General features: G+C 36.1%; 1 protein-coding gene across 5 annotated transcripts in view; it reads right to left on the reverse strand.

The window, feature by feature from the left end:
- DENND5A (DENN domain containing 5A) overlaps window positions 1–23,308 on the reverse strand; it is a 70,754-nt gene that overhangs the window by 35,555 nt on the left and 11,891 nt on the right. For 3 of the 5 annotated variants that reach the window (XM_039350241.1, XM_039350237.1, XM_039350239.1), the window contains exons 2-10: window positions 18,798–18,869; window positions 18,162–18,271; window positions 14,636–15,296; window positions 9,661–9,848; window positions 8,493–8,813; window positions 6,669–6,884; window positions 5,432–5,666; window positions 3,305–3,455; window positions 2,026–2,119 (exon numbers count right to left, since the gene is read on the reverse strand). In XM_039350241.1, the coding sequence (XP_039206175.1) occupies window positions 2,026–2,119; window positions 3,305–3,455; window positions 5,432–5,666; window positions 6,669–6,884; window positions 8,493–8,813; window positions 9,661–9,848; window positions 14,636–15,296; window positions 18,162–18,271; window positions 18,798–18,869 (2,048 nt within the window). The remainder of the gene's footprint in view (window positions 1–2,025; window positions 2,120–3,304; window positions 3,456–5,431; window positions 5,667–6,668; window positions 6,885–8,492; window positions 8,814–9,660; window positions 9,849–14,635; window positions 15,297–18,161; window positions 18,272–18,797; window positions 18,870–23,308) is intronic. The other 2 variants (XM_039350238.1, XM_039350240.1) reach the window with 1 other exon arrangement.

Here is a 23,308-nt window from a genome sequence, read left to right on the forward strand (position 1 = left end):
TTTCACTGGTTTACTGATTTTTCTTCTTCACCTTCTGATGGAGTTCCTGAATATGCTCTCCTCTAAAAATGTTCCTGTAATTCTAGAATAAAATTTTAATGTAGCCTTTTAAGATTGTTTGTTTTTATAAAATTTCTCCTATGACTAAGCTTGAGTAGTTTCACTTGAGCTTTTTCATATATCGCTTTCCTATGCTCTTTCTTATCTTAAAGCAGATCTCATTTTAATTATCTTGGTATTTCTTTGTACTTGTGGACATTATTTATTTAAGCATCTTTGTCTTTTGCTGGATGATAAGTTTGCATTCAGTTGTCATATCTACTCTTTGTTCTTCCATCTTTCTTCAGATGTCACAATAACATCTTGAATTTGGAGAATATTTGCTCAGTTTTTTTCTCCTTCAGTTTTCTAATGTTTTCCCATAGCTTCTCAAAAATCTCTTCTACATGAATCTCTTTCTAATACAATCTTATATTCTGACACTATGCTTAAGTCATTGTGCAGGTACATTCCAATCCTAGTGCTGGGAAAACAATTGTCAAAAGACTGTTGATTCAAAAGGGCAACAGGAAAAGTTTATGATTTAAATGCTATAGCTAAAATATGTAGAGCTTGATTTCTGTGCTCTTTGGCAGGCAGATCTTCTGCATAAATGTGATTTATTTCTTGTCTGCAATGAAACAACTCATCTAATAGGGCAGTGGTGGCGAACTTATGGCACGGGTGCCAGAGGCGGCACTCAAAGCCTTCTCTGTGGGCACACATGCCGTCACCCCAGTCCTAGGCCTTCAGCTGGGTTTTATAAAACCTTTTCGCTTTAGGCCTCCGCTGCCATGTGCAAAAAAAAAAAAAAGTTCAATCAGTCAATTTCAACTTCTCGCGGGAAAAAAAAAAGATCTTGCAAAGTTGGAATTGATTGATTGAACTTTTTAGTCCCACCCAGTCTGCCGTTACCACTGCAGCCACGCCCACCCAATTGGCAACACCCAGCCAATGGGCCACACCCATCCGGCACTCGACGATGCATAAGTGGGTTTTGGGTTGCAGTTTGGGCACTCAGTCTCTAAAAGGTTTGCCATCACTGTAATAGGGTCAAGTCTGTGAAGCTTTGCTGTTACCTACTACAGTACTTCCAGAACGCAGGGTTGAATTGCTAGAAGAGTAGAGATGCATAGCTGTGCCTGATCTGAAGTTTGACACATACTTATTTTCTATAATTTTCTAAGTTTAATTTATATATCTGACACTAATAAATCATGGTTTAATCCACAACCTATTTCTGGAAACATTTTGCTGACAGGATTGCACTTTCCTTTTTTTTCTGTTTCCTATTATGTAATCAATTTGATTTTGCCCATTATTGATGGCTGCATATAGAGACTATGTTAATGTTGCTTGATGTAGACATTGGCAATGAACAATGAACACATAATTGTCTTGGCAAGACTCTAATTGCACTGCTGTGTTTATCCAACTCACATCACCAGATCCCGTCAGGAAAGTTCATTGGCTTTCTCCAGTAAGAAGAGTACCTTCTGATCTATGACTCTTGGGATCTGGCACAGAAACTTGTCTAAATATTACAGCCATGTTTCCTATATAATTTTCTGTCATGTGTAAGAGACTTGCCATTACCATCTTCTGGGTTTAATTTTGGATTTTGTCCTCTTAGTTACGTTGTTTTGTCTCACCCCTGATCCTATCATAAGCCCTGCTTTCAAGGTTCCTGAAAATATGGAGCCATTTCTCCAAGTAAAGACAGTATCCCCCACAAATTACAACTATCAAAAGTTGAACCAAAGATGCCACATTCATTAACAGTGTGTAACAGTTTCCCTTAATTTTTTCTATGCAATCAAAGCCATATGTCAACCATTCTCCTGAATAAATAGACGTAGCTTTAAAGATTTAGAATGTTTTTTTCCTTTTGGGGGGGTAGAACAAAATCAGGAAAATTACATTACTACTTACATTACATTACTACTTGATTCTATAATTTGGATAATGTAACAGAACAGTTTTTACCTCTCTCTGATCGTTATCAAGACGCAGGTGCTCTGTGTGCTGTTTCTGTCTATCTTTCCTCCTCCACTGTGCAGGTGCATTGCGTTTGGTCCATCTAGAAAATCAAAAGTGATATTCTTTAGATCAGGGCTTTTCAACCTTTTCACCCATTGTACCACTTTTAGGATATGGCAATATCCGAATACCACCAGTCGCCTAGCAAGGTGTCAAAAACTTGATGACCCCCCCGAAAAAAGGAAAAAAGTGATAAAGTACAGGTAGTCCTCGACTTACAACAGTTCGCTTAATGACTGTTCGAAGTTACAATGGCACTGAAAAAAGTGCCCCCCAAGCCACAGCCAAGCAAGACATCTGCCTGCCCATCCAGTGGTGCTCTTCCTCCTGTCCGATGTTTTCATTGTTGTGAGCATTTCTGTTGGCGATTGGCAGCGGAGGTGGGGTGGGGGGTGTTTGGTTTTTATTCCACCCGTCTGCTGGGTGGTTGCAGCAGGTTTTGGTCACTTCACATGACCCTGAGACACTGTGACCGTCATAAATATGAATCAGTTGCCAAGCATCTGAATGTAAATCACAAGACCCTGGAGGTGCTGCAACATTCCAGCTGATTGGTGCTTCTTCAGAGCTCAGCAGAAGCGCCAGGATCAGCGCTGGGCTCCAGCTGGAGCCTGGCATTGATCCTGGTGCTTCCACTGAGCCCTGACAGCCCTGCAGCTCCAGCCATCTCTTGCTCAGGCTTATGCAGTGCTGTTACCGGTTCAGCTCATTCCCCTCCCCCGCTACCACTTTTCTAGGATGGTCGCGTACCACCTGCCAGGTGCCAATGTACCACAGGTGGTACCTGTACCATTGGTCAAAAAGCCCTGTCATAAATGGCTACTTCTCCTTTTCACCAGGACACAGATGATCATATGCTGTTGGTGTCAGGTCCCAAGAACCAAGAAAGACACATGGAGTTACTCCTGGGGACGTTCTTTTATTGTGGAGTTACTTCTGGGAGGTTTCCTTTATTGTTCCTCATTTATAGACAGAAATCTGAAGCAACTATTTGCAACACCATAGATGTACTTTGGGAATTGCTAAGGAGGAGCCTTAAGTTTTTCTCCTGACCAAATTTTCCATGCTTTACTGCCTCTTTGCCCTCTGAAATGCAGTCCATCCCTCCTGAGAATCCAGACTACATTCCACCACATCGACATATTGAATTACAGCAAGTCACTTTTCTGAGGGAGAAGCTGACTCAGTCAACTATGTCATACTAATATAATGATACAGTACTCACTTATTGCTTGCTGGCCCTGTTGAAAGTACATCAGATTGTAGCTTGGGGAAAAAGCCAGGTTCATATTTTCCTTGTCCAATCTTCATATCTAGTAAATGGGGATGGACTGCAGTATGGTCTATTTTTGCCAATCTTAATTCAATAGCTTTTTCTGGAGGGGGGTAGAATAAAACGTTGAATCATATTACTATGTACCATAGCTGATGTTAAATTGTGAAATAAAAGAATAAAAATCTGAATCCTAAAAAATGAACTATGACATTATTGCTAGAAATACATATTCTGCACAGAAATACATAAAAAAGAAGAGTGTCACAAAACAATTACAGTGGTATCTTGTTACCAAAAGTGTATGTGTGTATGTATATATATGTATGTATGTCTGTGTGTGTAAACACACACATATACACACACACATGAGAAGTGAAACATTTTCAAAGAAAAAAAATCAAGAAAATCCAATTGCCTTTTAGAAAAAAGCACTTTTGGGACAACTATGACCTGGATGATTGAGCATGTCCATAGACAGATTTGGAATGCAGTAAATAGTTAAAGAGCTCAAGTTAATCAATGAAATTTTTTTTAAAAAAGAAAAATAGATAAGGTGCATGTCTTTCAGATCATCAAAAAAGATGCAATAAATCTGAGTGAAGGTGATCTAATTTTGCAAATTGATTAATCTATTCAAGAGGAGAAGGGATAGGTATAATCATGAATAAAAGAGTGAAAATGCATATTATAAAGTATGAACTGGTTCCATCTAGATTGTTGTGGATGCATAAGAGAGAAGAGCTTGTGAAACTTATATGTTATGTTCCAAAAAAAGTGATAATGGAATGGTAGATCCAGAGTAAGCTTTTGGAGGAAATTATGTAATATTCTGAATGAATGTTATCCAGGAGGAAAAAATTATATTTTGCTTAATAATTAGGCAAGAGAGTAGAGAAAAGTTGACTGGGCTATTTAGAAACACAGAACAAATGAGAATAGTGATTGTTTGCGAAACAAAGTTTATTTGTTTCAAATACATGGTTTAATAACAATAGCCTATTCATGTCTCTATATGGAAAAGAAATTAATATAAATCTAAAAGCATGACTGACTTTATTATTTATGATGAAATATTGACAGGGTATAAATGTTGCGACGCTTCTGGATATGAAACAGCTATGTGATGGTAGTGAATGATTATAAAAAAATGTATCAAAGAAATAGAAGTAGTGAAATAAATTACTGAACGCATAGTGACTGCAGGAAGGCAAAGTACAAGTACTATATGCAAAAAGTATTAAAACATGGATTAATCTCCTTAAAAATGAATGGAAAGTGGGAAAGAAAAAAGGTTGTGGAAGCTGTGTGGAACAGAATAAGCACCATAGTAATGTGTGGAGCTATGCTAATGGAGATTATTAAAAAAGGCTTCTTTGTGGAATTATGAAGAGACTGTTGAAAACAAAAGGTGTATTAGAGAAAGACTGTTGCAAGAAATTAAAATAAAAGAAATTGCATATGTATAGAAACAGATGGTTATAAATAATGTAGACATAGAAAATAAGAAATAATTACAATTAGGTAATGAGAGATGTGAGAGCAATTTTGATAAAATTAATAATGGTTCTGTAAGTGGATAAAGACAGCAATCCAAGGAACCTCTAGCATAGGGGTCCCCAACCCCCAGTCCTTGGATCGGTACCGGGCCACGGCATGCCAGCAACCAATCCGCACAAACAAGCAAAGCCCCATCTGCAAGATGCAGGCAGCACACAAACCATACTCTCTCCAGTCCACGGAAACAGCACACAAACCATATTCTCTCCATAGAACAGGTTCCTGGTGCCCAAAAGGTTAGGGACCTCTGCTCTAGCAGAATGGCTAGACATAATAAATGATATAGGTGTGAATTACTTTTAGGTACATTTTCTTTTGTTAGCTCATGTTTTTAATTTGTATTATTTTTTGTTGTCTAATCTCTTCATGTCTTTCTTACTCTATCATTTTAAAATGCTGCATCTTGTAGCTGTATTTTAGATACACATGAGTGACTAGTAGCTAAGTTTTATTAGTATATAATTAGCGTCTTTTACCTCCTACATTTATTTAAATAGAATTAAAATTTGCAGTTCTTACCAGCTTCATCAATGGTAGTGCATTTTTGATACATAGATGTACGCAAAGTTGGTGTTCGAACATTTAACAATCTAATTTTATCGACTCTAAAGTCAAACACTCTCAAGATAGGATCTTTATCATCTCCATCATGACACATAATCTTGTTGTCAATAAAAGAAGCAAACATCTGCGTCTCCAAAAATCTTGAGAGGAAAGGCAAATAAGGTTCAGGCTGATCAGACAAGAAGGATGCCTAATAAAGTGAAAGAATGAGTATTTATTTTTCCTTAAATTATAATTGCTTTTTTAAAATGACATTAATGCTTTCATTTATCTGAAGTTATTTTCTATTTATCATGGTCTAATACAATACATTTTGAAAAACACTAAAGATAAAGATTCTATATTTTTCCAGATTACACATATTTCCCACTCCTATAATTGTATAAATCTAAGGAAAAATTGAATGCATACAAAGGAAGTGTCAATCATAAACATTTGGAAACAACGATAGGATTCAATTACTGTACTTGATCAATTTTTAATTAATAGAAATTGTAACAATACATCTGCACTTTTCTCTCTATTTTGCTGGAAGAATTCCTGTACCAAATTGTACATATATGAAAACTGCTTCAAATGAAATCAGATATTTAGTTCTTTAGTCAGTAGCAGTGACTCTCAAAGATTTCAAACATGAATCTTATCTACATCCCTGTTCAAAAGATATTCAACCAGTAAGTGAAAGCATCTCTTCCTTTAAAATGTTATGACATTTCAGATAATTGCATCAACAATATACAAAGAAGAAGGGAATTACTATTGGAAGAAAAATACTTTAAAGCCATCATGCTCTCATATAAGCCTTCTGGATGTGGCCATGACGATTAATACAGCAAACATTACAACAGATATAGGCATTAAATAAGTATATTTTTCTCCAATCTTAATAATGTATCTACTACCAGAAATAGTATCAGAAATAAACAAAACCCCTTAACTGAGTTACAATTTGTAGAAATACATTATGATTTATCTGAACAACCACCATTTCTTATTGTTCATAATACATATCCATTCACAATAAATTAAATTATTGATGGTTGCTGTCAAAACTTTTTTAAAATAATCTTTCTATGCCTCATTTCAGGTCTCCTATTTCCATTTTTACAAGCTATAGTATAGGCATTTGCTTGTATAAACTTGCATAAATTCTCTTCTTCCTCATTTTAAGAATTTCTATTGTCATACTCACTTTATCAAAGTTCTGCATCTGTTCTCTATTAGTAAACCACGACTCTTTGTCTTGACTGGGCTGAATAACAAATACTTCATAATCTGCAAACATCTGAGTGAAACGATTTGCAAAAACTTCCCGTATTTGAATGTTGAGCTGGTAAATCTTTAATTCTTCTTCGTCACACTGCATTTTCAAATCCTTCTTGCTACTCATCTCTTCTCGAAGTTCAACCTTTAAGGAAAGAAATGTTCATACAGTAGTGGTTCAGCCTTACTATCTTGAGGAATCAAAATGTATAAGTGCTATTTAAACTGAAATGTCAAAAGTGCACCATTGTTTTATTGCCAGGCAAAATATAAAGTAACTGCATCTATATACAATAGATTAGCACTGTATATTCTTGATTAAAAATAGAGTCCAGGAGAAATTGTCTTTAGAACTTTTTAGATTCTCATACTCATATTCCTGCTAGAAGAAGGAAAGAAAAATGTGTCTATGTTTGAGTTTGTGAGAATATGTGAAAGAGGTTAGTTGCTATCAGGGACCACATATTACAGGCAAGTAATTTTAATTAGTAGCATCAATTCAAATTTTTGTCCTGGCCTTGCCCCTTTCTGTACACTTTCCTGGTATGGGATCCAAGTATGTAAATTGAGGCATTTGTATGATGACATGACATGTGCATTGTTGTCTGCCCTCATTATCTTTTATCCATAGATATCCCCACAAATATAAAAGTAAGCTACACAGTAGAGAGGAAAATATCCAAGATATGTTTCAGCTGGAGTTAGGAACATTAGACTAACAAGATGGATAAACTAGTACAGACTTCTCTAAAAAAAAATCTGATTTCTTTTCCTTTGGGGGGGAGAGGAGGGATCGTCTTAATTAATTTTGAATTGTCTTTTTCTATTAAAATGTTTTTACCCTCCATACTTTTTTTAAAATAGATTCTATGATACTTTTTTCCTGACTTAAATCAAATTTTATTTGTCTTTAAAAAAAGAAAATGAAAAAAAGTCATATTTGGCATATTTAGTAGCCAATTTCTAACTTTCTAACAGAAGAGAATGCATAGGCTATTTATAGTATACATTATCAATTATACCAGATTATTTAGTACCAAAATGTGCTGTTACAAATATTAAACAAGTTGTCTTTATTCCTTAATAGTATAATGAATAAATAAAAGGGAGAAAATGACATCAGAAAAGCACTCTTTTTTGTGTCAACATCTAAGAAATGGTTAGTTGGTACCTAACCACTGACAAATTAAAACAAAAATTAGGAGGAAAACATTGTGAAAGCTCGGTGGGAACATGCTTGCCAAATTAATGAAATAATCTCATTCTTAGCTTTGTAGGTAGCAAGTTTTAAGTTTAGCAGAAAGTATATAGGTGAACTGGGAATAAAGCTAATTAGCCAGGAGTGTCCATAGGGACGGGGGGGGGGTTTTGTCAAAAAAAAAAAAGCAAGGCAGCAATTACAGCAGGGTGATCAAAGCCTTACAGATATGCGATGTCAACACATATACAACATAAGGGATGGATTGATCGATTTAAAACATTCATATGACCACCAAGGGTTTTGCTATTAGCAGCAACAGCAGTTCAAGATAAAATTTCCAAACAATCCTATATTAATCATGCACAGGGCTTTTTTTGTCATAGAACACCCAGAACGGAGTTCCGGCACCTTTTTGGGATGGAACCTTGTAGGGTAGGCAAGGCAGGTTGTATGACATGTGTGAGTTCCGGCACCTTTTTTTTTTTTTTTTACAAAAAAAGCACTGATCATGCATTACTGTTACAGAACTAACATAACTATTATGCAATTTACCTTTTCTAGACTAACCCCTGTTCTTTTAACAAGTGCTTGCAGTCTTGCTAGGGTTTCATTTTCTTTCAGTAGTTCATAAGAATTCATAGTTGATCCTCCAATGTTACCATTTCTCTTATCAGAGACTATGTCACAGGTCCTGAGACTTTTCATCATCTTGGAGGCACTTTCATTACAATGTAGGTTTCCCTCAGGTGGAATCCCAAAAGCCATAAGTACTTCAGAGACTTCCTGAATGAATTCAAGTTTATTTGGAAACTGAGGCAAGTCTTCTGGCAACTCAACATAATGGTTGTCTATATCCACAAAACACAAATTTGCCTAAAAATTAAAGAAGGAAGAGAGACAAGAATAATCACTAGCAAAGTTAAACATTTAGGAATACTCTATATGAAATACACACACTCTGTATTTATTTACTGAAAGACATGAAAATTTATTAACAAAAATAATACAAAACAACGCAATCCTTTTTTACTTGTGCCCCCCCCAAGCCTCATTTACCTCTGTGACTAGCCTCATAGTTGCTGTTAATAGACTATAATTATCTATATCTAGAAATATGGCCCACATTGAGGACCACTGATCTAAAGGATCACAGATATTCCATACTTGATACAAAAATAGATATATCCCTTCCTGCAAAAATGGTTAAGTATTCCCAGTTCACCCTCTCCACAGTCATTTCCTATCACATAATGACAGTAATATATTGTCTGGCTGATTTTTCTCTCCATCTATTTAGAGCAAGGGTGTCAAACCCGCAATGTCACATGACGTGTTGCGATGTATCATGACTTTTTTGCCATTGCCGGCATTGGGGTGGGCGCGATTTTGCTATGGTGCATCTGGCCCGTAGGCCAGCAGTTTGACACCCCTGATTTAGAGCAACAGAAAGCAGAAGAAAATTTAATTCCTCCTCATATATTGATTAGCCATAGCTTAATCATAGGAGTGCTTGCCCTATTAAGCAAATAATGTGGCTTTGAAAAGGTTGAGGAAAGAATGAGTGATGATTCTGGTTACCACGCATTTCCTCCTTTAATAAGCTATCACTCTTCTTCTAAGGATTCACGTGCCCATCAAGAAGAGATTTGAAATGGATTCAGCATTCTTTTTTGTAACTTTGAATAAGCAGTGAAATTAAGCTTGATAATTTTTTTCTCACCTCTTGAGGGAGCTCCAGTTTAGACCGGTCATCAAGCCCATTAGAGTGCAATCCCATTAAGTATGGGACAGGAGCGTCTAGAAAATGTAGGAGAGAGGCCGGAAGGATGGGAACATAGACATGCTGCCACTGGAATGGAAACATCAGTGCTGTGATTGTCTCTGCCACAGTCATCAGTCTCTGGTAATCTAAAAAAGCAGATCAATTGAAAACAATCCCTTGAAACCTTTGAAAACTTTGATTGGCACAAACCTAGATTCTTTATTCACTGACTACTAGGGAAAAATAGATTGAATGAAAATGCAAAAAAGATACATTGAACTGTTTTTATAAAAATACTAAATATTAAGAGTAGGGACTAAATATGAAACAAAATATGTATTTTATATGCCTATGCATTATATATATATATTTGTTTTCTGAGGTTTTCGCGGGTGTTTGTATGTAGGTCTTTGGTTATTCAGGTTTTCTCCCGCGTCAAATTGGAAGTGTCTTGGCAACATTTCGACGAAGTCCCATTCGTCATCTTCAGGCTTTCGGCTTCTTGCTTCTAGAGTGTGTGTGTGTGTGTGTGTGTGTGTGTGTGTGTGTGTGTGTGTGTGTATTTATGTATGTATGTATGTATGTGTATGTATATGTATACGTATATATATATGTATAACATACATATTATTAAATACTCCAAATTATAAATAATAAAATATTTATTTTTCTTTCAAACACTGCATAGAATGAAGGATGCCATTTTTATATTAACTTGCATTGCATGGAGACAGATTATCTTTATTTGTCTTAACCCCTATTGTATTGTAAGTATACCAGCAGGGATAAAGGTTCTGTCAAATCCACAGAATCCCCTATGAGGCATTATAACTTCAGTGGATTAAATGATACCCTGGGGGTTTTTTTTAATACCAAATAAAATAATTAGTGTTTCAGTTACAATATTCATAAAACCTATTCATAATATCACTGTAAAAATCTTAAGAACATCCTTTGTTTTAATCTACATAATCACCATAATCACTACTGTAGGCCAGGAATTCTGGGAGTTGAAGTCCACGAGTCATAAAAGAGCCAAGGTTGCCTACCCCTGCTGTAGGCTAAGCCAAAGACGTGTTTTATCTCAGCACTCAGAAATGTGATCTGTCCCAATGCATATATATCACAGGTCCTAATGACATTATTTAACTTCAACATACATAGAGGTATGATCTTGGGGAAGGAAACAATTATACTTCCTGTTGCTACCCAGCAGAATATGATTGAAACCTATATTATCACTCTACTGGTGAAACGATTTCCTTGGCTTGGATCCTGTATGACCTGGGGGAAAGAATCTGATGGCTGGGAATCATGGTTGGAGCAGCTAAACCTCTGCTCTATAAAAGAGCAGAACATTGTTGAGACAAGAAATTCTAAAAAAAACCCCATTCCTTCACCCAGCCTAACAATTATTTCTCGGAACTGCTAGAAAGCTGTATATTGTGATCTAAGCTGAGAGGGGAAGTAGGTGATTAAAAACAATCCCAATACATATATACAGAGATGTGAAACTGTGAATACAATTAGTATTTACATTTTAGGTCAAATGCAGATTGGAAAGCTTACATGTAATTAATGCAAAAACACATCAGGAATTGGCATTCACAATTGCAGTATTGTAGGCATGGGATATATGTGACAGCTAAGACTCCTCTTTTCTCCCACAATACTGCCACTGAATACTTTAATAATGTACATGTACCTTGCTGATATATTGAATACTGCTGCTACATTACATTTGTCATTAAGCATTCCCTGGATAATAATTTAGAATAAATACAGCCATAGCACATTCACTGACAAACACTGATCCTGATGCAACTCCTGCCCCAGAAATATTATTCTCAAATTTTAAGATATATTTAGCATATGTAGAAGGAGAAATCGGAAAAAGGACAAAATCACATCCACTGATTTCATGGAGTTGGGCCAATATTTTTAGCTGCTTTCCCCCCATAACTAGGCTACCAAAAAAACAAAGAAGCCAATGCTGACATCTATTTCGGCTAACAGCTGAATCTGAGCATCAATTGGGAGGCACCAAATGCTCTAGTCATTTCACAAAGTTACAAGGCAAAAAATTACAAGTGAAAAAAGAGGAGGGAAAATACAAATCAGTTAAATAAGGCCATGATTACTCTGCTGGTCTGTAAGACTGACCCTGGATATTTCAGATCTGATTAACAGTCCTGGTTAATACAAATCATGGCTTAGTAAATGTGTAAATGCAGTTAATAGATATGTATCAGTAACTAAAAAGCTTCACCTGAATGATGGATTCATTCATCTACCCAAGCCTAATGGATTAAGAATGGGATGTTTCTGAATAGAAATGGGAATGCATTATTATTGTACACTTGTCCATTGTTACTATATCTGAGCAAAATGGTCTTGGGGTCTTTTTATTTGACTTTGATCTTTCTAGCTATCACACTGTTAACAAACGTACAATACAATAAATTAAAAATAATTTCTTGGGTTCTGTAATTGTTTTGCATACAGCTGAGGTGTCCAGAAAGATCAGCTATACTGATACAGAGAGAAATCAGAAAAATCATGCCTTATCACATTTTGTTTAATTGATTATGTCCTGCTACGTCAGACATGTCAAACTCGCGACGTCACGTGACGTCATGCAACGTATTGGGATGGTTTTGCCATTGCCGGCAATGGGATGGGCATGGCTTTCGGATGACATGTCTGGCCTGTGGGCCGGCAGTTTGACACCCCTGCGCTATGTTGACTCTTAGCTACCACATAGATTTTCTTTATTATGCTTTATCAGACCAAATGATTATTTGGCTAGTTCTGTTTCTATAACAATTAACTATAAACAACATAATACATCATGATTTCAATAGCACCAGTTGCTATATATTACAATTATTGGGGGGGGAGAGAGCGAGAGCAGGGAGCTTCTTATTTATTTATCACATTTATATGATTGCCCATCTCACAAAAAGTGACCCTGGGTGATGTACAACAGGGGTCCTCAATCCCTGGGCCACGGGAACCAGGCTGTGCAAGATGCGGACAAGTGGCATGCATGTGCAGCTCTACTTATGTGAGTAGTGGGTGCTCCCACTTGTGCACAAAGCTCCAGTTGTGTGAGCAGCTGATGCTCATGCACAAAACTCCATGGAATTGCGTGTGCTGATGTGTGCACAACCATCCCCTTCCCCCCACTGATCTGCCAAGCCGGACAGTTTGGGGACTGCTGGTTTACAACAATCAATTAAAATAATAAATACATAAAACAAAAGTATAAAGCAGTCATCATTAAAAAATAAAATCACAAGGCATAGGAGAGAGTGAATCAGCCACTGTAATGCAGCCATCATAAGATTTTAGCAAAAGTTTTTTTTAATTTCCCAGTCTAAGACAGGAAAAGTAGGACAGGGAAAGTCATCCAAATCCCATGCCTAACTGAAGAATAGAATCTCTGTTTCCCCATTCCAAGACCAGCACTTGAATTAGTATCCTCCTTCTTTCATTCCTCCCTCCCTCCTCCATCATTCCTGCCATAATATGCCAGAGTTAAGAATGCAAATGACCAGCTGTCTGCAAGGAATATACATCTTTCCATTCCCCACCACCCAGTCAGAGCTGAAAAAGCTTCTTGAATAAGAAGCGAAATGTCTTTAAAGAAAAACAAGATAGTCCAGGCACCTTTTTAAAAAGCACCTTTGAGACAACCATGACCTGGATGACTGAGAATCTCCAAAGACATTTGCCGAGTTAACAGTTAAGCACAATAATTTTATATAATATGTATGAGATGTAGATATGTTCCTAACATAGTACATACAAACAGCTATTTTAAGTTATAGCAGCAAGTCTCTAAACCCACATGTTACATTCAACATGTTATCCGAATCAACATTTAACCAAATCAAGCTCTACTGAATGAAACCTATTCTCTAGGTTCATACAACCTATTAAACTGCAAACTAGACAATCAGATTTTTTTACTATATGAAGCTAGCGATGTCTCTGATGTAGTAGTGTCAACATCACTTTTAAGGACATGTTTATTGATAATAATGAAAATCATTAGCCATAACTTTCATCTTAGATGTTTTTTCAGCTTCCCAACCAAGCTATAGCCTTGGTATTGCCTGGGGATCTCCCAGGTGTTGCTACTGGCTGAGGCTTTGATAAAGCAGTACAACACTATAACAACAGCCAAATATTATCTGAAGACATTTGCACAGAAGTTACCAATTCTACAATATATCTGAACAATATATATTTGGTTAAAATACTTTTTCATTACAGAATCTAGCAAGATGAACACATTATTATGTAAATGTTTGCTGAGAAAACTAGTTTGCATGCATTTAAATTATGGCTGTGTTGGTTCAGTAGACTTTCTTGTTTTATTATTTTTTTTCTGCTTCAGCATAAAGCAGGGCAAAGGAATAAAGTCATATCTTGTGTCTTTGAAGCTTTATTGGATTATTTTAGATAAGGGGCATCTAGAATGTAATGCCAAAACATCTGTAGCACCACTTGAACATAATTGGCATAGACAAAATCATCATCAGTCAATTGCAAAAGGAGCTTTACTTGGAACCACTTACATCCTATGACAATATATAACACCATCAAACAACGTCTGCCTATCCCAAGTACTTGTGAAGAACTCAAAAGTTGAATAAAATTGCTGAATCTACTCTAAACATCTGACTGACTGACTGACCAACAATAATCATCACCAGTCAATTACAAAATAGTTTACATCCTGTGACGATGCCTTTAATACCATCAATCAACAACATCTGCCTATCCTAGGTCTTTGGGAAGGATTCGACAAGTGGATAAAAATGCCAAATCCAGTCTAAACATCTGACTATACAATAACAATAACAATAATGTAGTATTGTTATAAACTTGCCCATCGTTTGCAATTTAAAACAGCTATACTCACGTTGTGAATAAAGAAGTATCTGGAATTCCAAAAGAGCACAGGTGAAAAGTTGAAGCATATTCTCCACTCCAAGTAATTCAAAAACATCTTTGACCGGAAAATCAAATAATGGCAATTCATTAGTGCTTGGCCTCTGGCAGATTATAGGTCCATAAACTCCTGAAAACTTTAGAGATCTTCCTGCTGGAGGGAGAGGAACTTCATATAGAATGTTGTAGATAAAGCTTTCCAAAGGTAATGGTGGCGGCTGAGGTGACGTTACAGCTTGATGGAGTTGTTCGAGCACTTTCCTACATGCCTTCATGAAAGACATTGGAGTGATCAGACAAATACATTTAGAGACATAGAGCGTGTCTCTACTAATGTCGTACGAGTTAAATCGCTGTAGTTTTGATACAGAGGTACCATTACAATCCTCTATACTGCTAAGGTTATCTTTATCATTGGTAGATGGAGCATGAAGAATATCATATTCTGCATTGTGCATGAGATATAATGTCTGCATTGCACTACAGATTTGTTTACTGGTAACTTCCTCATAAAATGTTAGAGAAAATCCAAATGTCCGTGAGCCATCTTCACGTGTAATGATGAATGAATGAAACTGAGGTTCTCTGGCATCAGCTTGTGTCTTGAAAGATAGACCCTTAGGCATACATAGCTAGGCAAGAGAGAAAGGAAAGTTGGAGAAAAATTATATGTCACTTATTTGAATACATTTTTCACTCTCAGTACAGTATTAATATTGATCTGAATCTTATATTTCTTTCTATGATTCATATTCATGGAAGAAAGCTTTCCTATCTCCTCATTCCTATTTGCAGTCCCCTGACACCACCACCATCCCCGCCACACACAAATGTATTAGTCAAACCTTTCAACATGCTGTGAGATACAGTGCAAGAGGACTAAAGATACTGAAGAGGTTGTAAAACCACACCAAATATATTTCAAATAAACCAAGGAGCAACTCAGATCCAAAGCCATTAGATTTCACTTAGAATAGGACTGTGTAATGCTCTGGATTCAATTCAGAAGAGGTGCTTTGGAACATACAAAGGCACAAATGCTACACTACATTAGGATTGTGTTTCTTCAATGAGAGGTGGCTGATTTAATGAATTGTAGACAAATAGTGCATTCATATTCCCATGAATAACCTCTTTTGATGAAATCTACAGCTTTATATATTCCTTAAAATGTCAAACAGTGGAAATAAAATTTTGAATCCAAAATCATTCCAATTGTTTAAAAAAAATGCCCCCAAATCATTAAATAGAGAGAAATGTAAATGGACCCTTGTTCTTCTTGAAATAGAGAGGCAGATTTGTGGTCAACATATTTATTACCAGTAGTGTTATTTAATTTCCTACTTATTAGAATAAGTAGATTTAACTGTATAGGTACTCTGAAAATTCCTATTCGGAATTTTATTCACATTAATGTCTTAACCTCCCCCAAATTTACAAATATTAATTTTAAGCTGTTTTTTTTTCAAATTCACAATTTTTTTCCTGTGCAAATAAAATAAACCTCAACTTTTAAAATATTGGTAAAAATATCAAAATGCTTATCTTCTCTTAGCTATAACACTAAGAAAACACTCTAAAACTGCAATACTTTCACCACAGATTAAAAATAAATATGTCAAATATGCTACACAGACATGCACCCAGACAAAAATCTATCTCATTCATATATAAGGGACTGAGCTCTTGACCCTGAAATGGATAAGTACTGCAGAATCCTAACCCATTACCATCAATAGCTAACCTCTATAGCTGTGCCCTAAAGCAGTTTTCTATAATTTAAGTAGGTAAGAAGAAAAACCTCTAAAAGAGATCATAGGGAAATGATAGAGTTGGGACTAGACCCGTGGTGGCGAACCTATGGCACGTGTGCCACAGGTGGCACTCAGAGCCCTCTCTGTGGGCACACGCGCCATCACCCCAGTCCTAGGCATTCAGCTGGGTTTTATAGAACCTTTTCACTTTAGGCCTCCGCTGTCTTATGCAAAAAAAAAAAGGTTCAATCAATCAATCAATTTCAACTTCTCGCAGGAAAAAAAAAGATCTCGCAAAGTTGGAACTGATTGATTGAATTTTTTAGACCCATCCAGTATGTGGTTATCACTGCAGCCACGCCCACCCAGTGGGCCACGCCCACCCAGTGGGCCACACCTACTTGGCACCCAACGATACATAAGTGGGTTTTGCATTGCAGTTTGGGCACTCGGTCTCTAAAAGATTCGCCATCACTGGACTAGACGATAAGATTTTGAAGACTTTATCTACATGCCACTTTGCATCTCTAAATGGATGCCTTTTCTCTTTTCTCTGTCATTTGGGAGACAGATATTTTATGGGAAAGTGTTCATTTTTAAGTTTTTATTTAATAGATAATTATCTTATTTTATTAAAACTTCTTGAAAAGCAGATGAAACTTAACATCTAATTTAAATTTAAAATAAATAACAATATCTTAAATATACCCAGGAATTTCTGGTCCTACTCTAATTCTTGGGGAACCCAAAGAGATGAGAAAAGAAATGCCTGGCAATCTATATGCAATCTAGAGGATTCGTGTTCTGTACCTCAGTTGTAGTTTATTTAAGTACTGGATAAGTGGATGTGGTAGGTACAATAGGCACTTTGAAGTTTATGTTCAACAGCAGATTGGCCATCGTATGCTATACCCTTGTCTTACTGCATATATATTTATGTGGGTGAAGCAGAATCCAGAAAATAATACAGAGATGCACACAATTCTGAAAAATATAGTGAATGTTTAATTTTTTTTTCTTGAAACTCGCTTCCCATCATTCCAGAATTTCTGTATAAATTCATCTCTATTCTTATTGGACTCTCGAATACAGACATGTCAAACTCATGACATCACGTGATGTTGTGCAACATATCAAAGCTTTTTTCCCATTGCCGGCAATGGGGTAGGCACGGTTTCCTCATGATGTGTCCGGCCTGCGGGCCGGCAGTTTGACACCCCTGCTCTAGTACAACAGTATTTTAAACAACTTTCTGGTTGAAAGACCAGTTACAGTTCGTTCGTTCTATCTATCTATCTATCTATCTATCTATCTATCTATCTATCTATCTATCTATCTATTTATGAGACTTATATACCGCTTTAAGTGCAAGCACTCTCTAAGCAGTGTACACCAGTAAACAATGTATATATATATATTTACATTGCCCCCAACAATCTGGGTCCTCATTTTACCTACCCCGGAAGGATGGAAGGCTGAGTCAACCTTGAGCCAGTGAGATTTGAACCGCTGACCTGCTGAACACAGTCAGCTAAAGTGGCCTGCAGTACTGCACTCTAACTGCTGCGCCACCTCGGCTCTTAATCTCTATTAAGATTCTGGTGCTTCAACATGACTTGCAGGTGAAAAAATAACCTAAGAGCTGATTTATATAACCAAATATGCCCTTGGAAGAAAATTTAGTCTGTACTACACTATATTGGTTCAAGAGCAAAAATGAGACGTAAAATATAAATTACTAACCATTCCTACGGCATCTTGATCAAAAGGATTCCATTCTACATTTTCTGGATAACGAGCTAGAACTTTGGACTTGAATGTTCGTCTTAATGGAGTTTGTTCAAAATTTTCACCTGAAAAATTGAAAAAGAAGTGATCAATCAAAGTATTTTCACTCAAACTTTATTAATGTAGATGCTAGAAAGAATATAATTAGGAAGTAAAGAAATATTTGAATTTAGTCCTTTTAATAGAAGCAGGAAATGCAAAGTAGTGATTAGCAAGAAAGAGGAAGCAGAATGAAATTATAGTATTGACAGTGCCTTGCATATAATTATCTAGTTATGCTTTTCCTTACATAAGTGCAACACAAAGTATTTCATTTATTTTAAATATTTATTTGTACTTTAAAACCAATTCCCATTTTAAAATTAGTTAGGAAAAGCACACATAGGTAAAAGATGCAAAACTTAAATAAAAAGTTTAAATATACATAGCATCAATTTTAGTTTTATTTGGTATTTATAAATCTGGAATCCATCATCTGTTATAAAACAATTCTGTGAAGGGAAGTCTAGAAGGCACAGATGGTCAAGGGACAGAAATACTAGAAAAGAAATATGAACCAGAGTTTTGATTATTTTTCCTCCTGTTTTTTACCTTCTGCTGAACTTGAAATGAAACGGCCACCACCATCTTGGGCTTTAGAGGCCTGTATATACTGGCATAATGCTATATAACAAATAAAAAGAACACTGTATTATAATTTAATAGTGTCAATGCTTAATATATCTACAAATCTATTTCTTAAAAATTCTTCACAAATAATCACTATTTGCTAAGTGTAATTCCATTGTATTTTCTCTATATATGCTGAATATGTTTAGACAAAGTAATGTCTATGGTGCTGGAGAAGACTCCTGCGAGTCCCTTGGACTGCAAGGCGTTCAAACCGGTCAGTCCTAGAAGAGATCAACCCCGACTGCTCTTTAGAAGGCCAAATCCTGAAGTTGAAACTCAAATACTTTGGCCACCTAATGAGAAGGACTCACTGGAAAAGGGCCTAATGCAGGAAAAGATTGAGGGCAATAGAAGAAGGGGACGACAGAGAATGAGGTGGAGTCACTGAAGCAGTAGGTGTGAACTTAAATGGACTCCAGAAGATAGTAGAAGACAGAAAGACCTGGAGGAACGTTGTCCATGGGGTCGCGATGGGTCGGACACGACTTCGCAATTAACAACAACAACAACATCTAAAAGAAATAATTAATAGAATTCACAGAATGTTGTGAGCTACTATGAATTCTACAAAAGAATCAGCTGCATTCTTAACAGCAAACTATATAACAGAAATACTCACTTTAAATATAGAGTATTGACCTTAGATCATTAATTATAAAATGCATTCTAGGTCAGGTGTGGGCAACCTATTGCTCTTTTTGCTGAGTTTCATCTCTCTGCAATCATGGCTAGCATGTGGTATTGGGAACTATAGCTCATTGAAAATTAGAGACCAAAAGTAGACCCCCTTTTCTCGTAAAGAAAAACTCATTTACTCCCCCAGCTATAATTAGTAACTAAATAGGAATGTACTCCTTTGAAATGTATGTTTTTGTTGCAATCAATGTAATTTCATATATAACGGGAAAGGAAAGCTATATATGTGTGTGCCTTTAAGTCAGTGTTGACTCCTGGCAAGTGCCTGAATAATCCCTGTAGTTTTTATAAAGAGCCAGTTTGGTGTTTTGGATAAGGTACCAAGTTAGAAATCGGGAGACTGTGAGTTCTAGTCCTGCCTGAGGTACAAATTCAGCTGGGTGACTTTGGGCCAATTACTCACTCTCTCACTCCTAGCAAGAAGGCAATAGCAAACCACATCTGAAAAACTTTGACATTTAAAGGCCACAAGTAGACCACTCTTGATCTAGGTCAGGGGTGTCAAACTTGCAATGTCACGTGACATATCATGACTTTTTCCCCGTTGCCAGCAATGGGGTGGGCACGGTTCGGGGTGACACATCTGGCCCGTGTGCCGGGAGTTTGACACCCCTGATCTAGGTTAACTGCCTAAATAAAAACTCATACAGCTATTATTAACATAATTAATTCTCTAGAATTCAGAATGAACCCAATTTCAACACTATTGCAACTGCTCGTTTGTTTGTACTTTCTTCTGCATTAACCCGAACCAAATCAAGATTTCTGTCCCAACTCTAACAGCAAGTAGGTAATATATATAAACAAATATTAATAGCAAGGAGTAACAGGTCCAGAAATCCCTCAAACTAGGTTTCAAAAGATAACACTAATCTGGCTTCCAAAGGATTCTACTATGTCAAAATTCAAATACTGCACAAAATTCAAATGACATGTTATAAATAATATCACATGTTTTTATATTCTCTAAAAATGCTTTATTGGTAAAAAACAAAAACAAATCTCATTATACCTGCATAGAAAAACTATACCGACTCAGCAAATTTCACATTACGGTAAAGAAAAACAGTACAGTAGTCTTAAACACCAGTGAAGAAACTTAAACCAGAAACTTACTATAGAGAATTTAATAAAGTCACCATTTTTACAGGAGTATTAATCACAGTTTACTTCCTAAGAATGAAATCCCCAAAAATAAATGTTGTCACCTTTATGAACTGAATAGGCAATGAGCATGCCAAGCCTGACAGCTGTTAAAACAATACAGGAGAAATACATGAAGCATGCTTCAAACAAGCTGAAAGCTTTTATCACCATCTGCAAAGTGTGATTGTGGGAGAACCATTTATTCTCCAATACATTCTGATTAAGAGGCAAGCAATACTGATTTTGGAATGGTTGCTGTTAGTTTTTAATTAATTAAAATGATTCCAGTTTGCTTATGCTTATTCAAAATGCTTAGAGAACCTTATACTATTTATACAAAAACGTTCCGTTATCATAGGATAGGAACATACAATTTACAACATACAATTTGATGATATAAAACTCATTAGGAAAAATGAAACTCTTTGACATTAAATGAGGTAACTCTGTATACGTGGAAATAGTGCTGGAAGAAAAATGAACTATGTTTACATATACTTATAACATATACGTTTTAATTTGTATTAGACCAATGAAGTAGTTCAGAGTATTCAATATTTAAAACATGAAACAATGGCACTTTATCACTAGTATCTAAAATTATAATTCAATAAAATATTTTTAAAATCAAAAGCAAGAACTAAACAGCTTCCCAAATGCACTAAAACTTTAGTTGGCTTATATATATAAAACATGGGTGTCAAACTCGCAACGTCACATGACATGTCACGACATAGCGTGACTTTTTTCCCATTGCCGGCATGGGATAGGCGCGGTTTTGCCATGACGCATCCAGCCCGCAGGCCAGCAGTTTGACACACCTGATATAAAAGGAAAGAAAAAGTCATTGTGAAGTTTGTTGCTAAGTGCGATGTTTGAACCAAGTGAGAGACAGAGTATACAGTGTTTTAAAAGATACATCAGGTGTATGCCAGCTGCCTAATCTGAAAGGGATTGTTCCAAAAACAAATCTCCCTCTCTTTAATTAGTTTTATTAAAATGAAAGGAGTGCTGTAGTGATACAAGATTCAGCAACTGAATTTTTCTTAATTTACCACTTTATACTTATGTACAGTGTACATCAGGGAAGAGACTTTCTCAAACTTTTCCTCCCAGGCTTCTGCCTTTTCCTTACAGCCTGCTCCTTTTCACTACTTATACAAGATAAACCTTCAACTGTGAATTATTTATATACCACTACTCTTTGAATCCTTCACAGTCAGAGAACCAGTTACAGTGTTCAGAATAATATTTTTGTTCACATTTTAGTGCATGTATTCTTTTATGCAAACAACAATGAAATCATGACATGTGAATATTACAAGAAAAATTAAATATACATTCAGCTTTGGTTCATTAATATTTTATTATTTATTAAATTTATTTTAATATTTATAATATTGGTAGAATATACAATTGACATTGGTAAAACTAACAGGAATAGGCATTATAAGGATACAGTGTCTATTTTCGTTGAGATGGTATCCAGACTTTTGTAAAAGAAAATATGGAAGATCACATGGACTTTGATCAAACCTGAGAGAATGAACATACATTTTTGATCAAGAAGTAACTTTGGTGAACATTCTGAATGATTCTTTATTATATAACTAATTATTATTATTGTTGACCATAAAATTAGCCAATGTTTATACTAGATTTTATCAAGTCCTTCCTAAAAACCTAGGCTAGGCAGATGTTGTTGTTTGATGTTATTAAAAGTATAAATTTTTATCCTCCCTTTTCATATATATACAATAGCTCTTGACTTACATTTGGTCATTTAAAAACCAGAAAGGGAACTAAACAGCCCATAAAGCACTTTCAGCCATCGTAAAATATGATGCTGCTCCCCTCTCCCGCAATCACATGATTGCAATCTGAGTGTTTGGCAACTTGTTTGCACCCAGCCTGTTGCCAAGTGCCCCACAATCATGTGATCACCATTTGCAATCTTCTCTGCCAGCTTTCCCAAAAAGTCAGCGGGGAAGCCAATAGGGAAGGTTGCAAACTGCTGCTGCCTATTGGGATGACTCTCTCTCATCTGTGAGGACTGGCTGAAAGAGCTGTCTACTGAGCAGAGCTGAACTCTGGCTGGGTGGAGAAATGGGGTTCAGATTCCAAAGATCCAAATTCCATTTCTGAGCCTACCAGAGTAGCTCTTTTCCACACATGGAGAGGAATAAAAGTCCTCGTTCTCCTCTGCAGGAAACAGAGATCAGGCATAGGAACACAGTTAGAGAAGCATGAATGAAGACTGATGAGTGACATTAAATAATTCTATACCATTTCTCAATTCGAGTTAACTTTCTGTACTTACCAATTTTTTATTAGTTTAACTATTGTGAACATGCAGCCTTCCCAGTATAGGTCAATAAAACATATTTCTAGTTGCAATTAAAATATGTAGGGCCCTCTGCTTACGCCACTTGGGAAAAAAAATACCATCAACTGTGAATGTCTCATCAGTTTTTTGCAAAATTAAGTCAACAATATACATATGAATAAAAACAGATTTGTAAAAGTTTCTTAGAGAATTCAAGGAATTATATGTATCTTGATCTCCTCTTGGGATTATAAATACAACC

This window comes from Crotalus tigris, unplaced genomic scaffold (genome assembly GCF_016545835.1).
Source record: "Crotalus tigris isolate CLP2741 ecotype Arizona unplaced genomic scaffold, ASM1654583v1 scf7180000018308.1980950, whole genome shotgun sequence".
Classification (NCBI taxonomy): Eukaryota; Metazoa; Chordata; class Lepidosauria; order Squamata; family Viperidae; genus Crotalus; species Crotalus tigris.